The following is a 3,223-nucleotide window of genomic DNA, read 5'->3' on the forward strand; positions in this document are numbered from 1 at the left end:
CCGAAGGCCCTTGGTTCAGACCAAAGAGGATTTAGTGGGGTGGGGGCAGAGTGTGACTAGGCAATTGAGAGCTTGGCTGGTGATCAAGTTCCAGGGACAGAGCCAAAATAATCACAGCCTAGAGGCAGAATGAAGGTGGGGGCTGCAGGCTGGAGAAGTCCAAGGGGCAGCTGGTTTTAACTTGGATTCTTTTATCTTAAAATTTACTGGTCCTCTGGGTGGCTGTGTGGTTTTGGAAGACTAGGGCTATAATTTTCTTTTATAGAAAGTGCTACAAAACTGTCATCCTATATTTTGACTCATTGACTGGTAACTGGTCCTAAATTTTCCAACTATACTTGATTATAGAGTGTCTTGTGAAAGAATATGATGTGGTATACACTGATTTTTATTAACAAAGGTCTATATTGCTCTTTACTTTGTTACCTTTGTATCTTGCATCCCCTCCAAATATTAAAACCCACTGTCCCATATATTCCCAAATTCAAAAAATCAAAAATAATAAGAGCTTTGCACCTCTCAGTTTGGAGATCTTAACTCATCAGTGAGAAGATTTATGTAGAGGGCTATGAAATCTCTTCAAATAATTTAATACTTAATCTAAAGGCCTTTAGACTATACACCAAGGTAATCTGTATGTACGTGCACAAATGCATGAACTGCGCTATGATATGAAACACATACACACACACACACACACACACACACACACACACACACACACACACACACACATTTTATTGTGGATCTTAGCACAAAGTTTGAAAAATCACTGATTCAGAATATCTCCCAGGATTATTTTTGAATACTGACTCTTTTAAATTTTGGTTTCAGAATCTAGAACTAGTATAGTCCTGGATGCAGAAAATGCGCAATCCAGTATGGCCCTGTATGGAGAAAAGGAACAAGATGGATTGGATGGTGAGTCAGTGGAGCACATGGGCAGGGCTACTGTTGGCTGGTTGTAGACATGAGGTAGTGGTAAGAAGGGCTCAGTAACAACTCACTTTCACATCCTACACCTACATCCTGAGGAAGAGGGAGAAGAACACCAGTGATTGCTTTCATACCAAGACCACTTTCTTATCATACCTCAAACTGCCAAGTCACCTTAGCTCAGTCCTAATGCCATCTGCATGGCTCTTTTCACTTCTCTATTTAAGTCTCCTTTACAAAGCTCAAAATAACCAAGAGGGCAAATGGGGGAATCTTCTTCAGAAGGTTGGTGAGGAGGACAGGGCCTGAGAGACCCAAGTCAGAAATCTCATGGCCGCTGAGAACTTTGTTCTCAGTAGCTGAATTGGGGAGTAGGAGAAAACTTTAGAATACTGACACAGAAGCAAGCATGGTTTCCAAGTCTGCATACACAGCACCCAGCACAGGTACAATCTAGTGTGCTCCTATTTTTACTATTCCTTCACCTCATTTCCTCTTTGTAGAAGGAAGCTGGCACCACTGAGCAGTTGCCCAGTGACTTCTATTTTGAAGCCAGCATTCGTGGGAAGTTATCAGAAGGTAGCAACAGAGTTATCTGACCAGACAGTGGTTTGTTCTATTGTCTGTGGGGCCAGGAGAGAGCTGTTGCCATAGAGCAACGCTCCATACTGGTGTGACCTCACACTTTGTTGCCCCTAATAGAGCAAGGCCACCGGGGAAGCTCCATGGGGAAGGAAGGACTGAGATAGGAGAAAACGAGAATGGCTGCAACAGTCAATGAGCTTTAAATATTCTTTTGGTTCTCTTCTTTCTGCAGAGGAATCATATATGAATTACCAGGTCCCTTCAGGAAAGACCACAAGTGGTAGGTGGTAGACAAAGGCTGTGCCAGGAGAATCTCTTCCTTCCATCAGGTTGAATAATAGAATGAGCTGGGAAATGTGTTGGGCCATGTGAATTCCCTTTGCCAAAGCATTTCACTGAGTTCTCCCCATTTTGTATGAACACAAGTTGATATGGACTTGCATGTGGCCGACCAATCAGGATGTTCACTCACAACTCCACCCTTGTATTCATATGTCCAGTGGACACAATCCGGGACACTTTGTGTCCTGAAAAGCACAGCTTTGGAATGAGCTGGTTGTGGAGGGCTAGAACTGGGGCACCAAGGAAAGACAAGGCCCAGAGGCCAGAGGAACCAAGACCACAGATGCATATGCAGTTCAGAACAAGGAGCATAGGCGAGGAGACACACACAGAGACATAGCTGTGTCCGGAAGGAAGCCAGAATTTACACTACCATGTGGAAATGGTTACTGAGGATCTGGTGGCTGTTTCACACATGTCCCCTCTCAGTCACTGAGCCAAACTGAACACAGGAATCCAGTGGATGGAGGAAGAGGGGGAAGAAATAGAAGCTACTGTGCATTTTAAAAGGGAGTTATATCTTTCTCTGTTTTTCTTCCTTTACAGATTCTGAAGGAAAACGTTGAGTACCAATAATTGAGCTCCAACCAGATCGAATATGAAGAAGATAAAGACCTGCGAGTACCTGCATTGAGAAAAGAGCAACTAAATAGCAACAGTCTCAAAGTCCCAGGGCAGTTGCTGTGCTGCCAGCATCTAATCCCACTTTGGTTGATTATTGAATGTCTTCAAAAATAAACAAATGTAAGCCACGGTTTTCATACCTTAACATGATGTTGTCAGTCATGGCATCTTTGCCAGGACATCACTTGTTTTCCTTCCACTTGCCTCTCTTTTTTTATGTATTATTCTTTTATTTATTATTTCTTCATGAATGGTCTTTGGTTGGAGTATCAATCTCAGAAAAGACCCCTGGGCTCAGATTTTTTAGTTCTGTCGATCTCCTTGTGGTACTCCTGTCCTCTCCAGGTCTTACTATTTCCCACTTCTTTCACAGGATTCCCTGCACTCTGCCCAAAGTTTGGCTATAAGTCTCGGCATCTGCTTTAATACCTGCAGGGTTAAAATAAAAAATGTTGAGACAAAGTCTCACTATGTAGTTCAGGAACTCACTATGTAGACAAAGCTGGCCTCAAACTAAGGGAGATCCACGTTTTCCTACTTCTCAAGTACTTATTTCCACCTGCCTGCCATTCTCGTTTATTTACTTATTCATTTATTTATTATCTATCCTCTTATATATTACACAGGACTACAGTTTCCTCTCCCTCCTCTCCTCCCAGTTCCCCCCCACACACACTTCCCCTCTTCCCTAATCTACTCCTCCTCCATTTCCCTTCTGAAAAGAGCAGGCCTCCCA

The 3,223-nt window shown here is 43.0% G+C and overlaps 1 protein-coding gene across 1 annotated transcript in view; it reads right to left on the reverse strand.

Annotated features, from left to right (window-relative positions):
• Fastkd2 (FAST kinase domains 2) overlaps nucleotides 1-472 on the reverse strand; it is a 5,268-nt gene extending 4,796 nt beyond the window's left edge. Inside the window, exon 1 of the mRNA XM_055616795.1 lies at nucleotides 427-472. Within this exon, the coding sequence (XP_055472770.1) occupies nucleotides 427-472 (46 nt within the window). The remainder of the gene's footprint in view (nucleotides 1-426) is intronic.
• Between the last annotated feature and the right edge of the window lie 2,751 nt (nucleotides 473-3,223).

The sequence above is a fragment of the Psammomys obesus genome, unplaced genomic scaffold (genome assembly GCF_907164565.1).
Source record: "Psammomys obesus unplaced genomic scaffold, mPsaObe1.curated_primary_1811, whole genome shotgun sequence".
Classification (NCBI taxonomy): domain Eukaryota; kingdom Metazoa; phylum Chordata; class Mammalia; order Rodentia; family Muridae; genus Psammomys; species Psammomys obesus.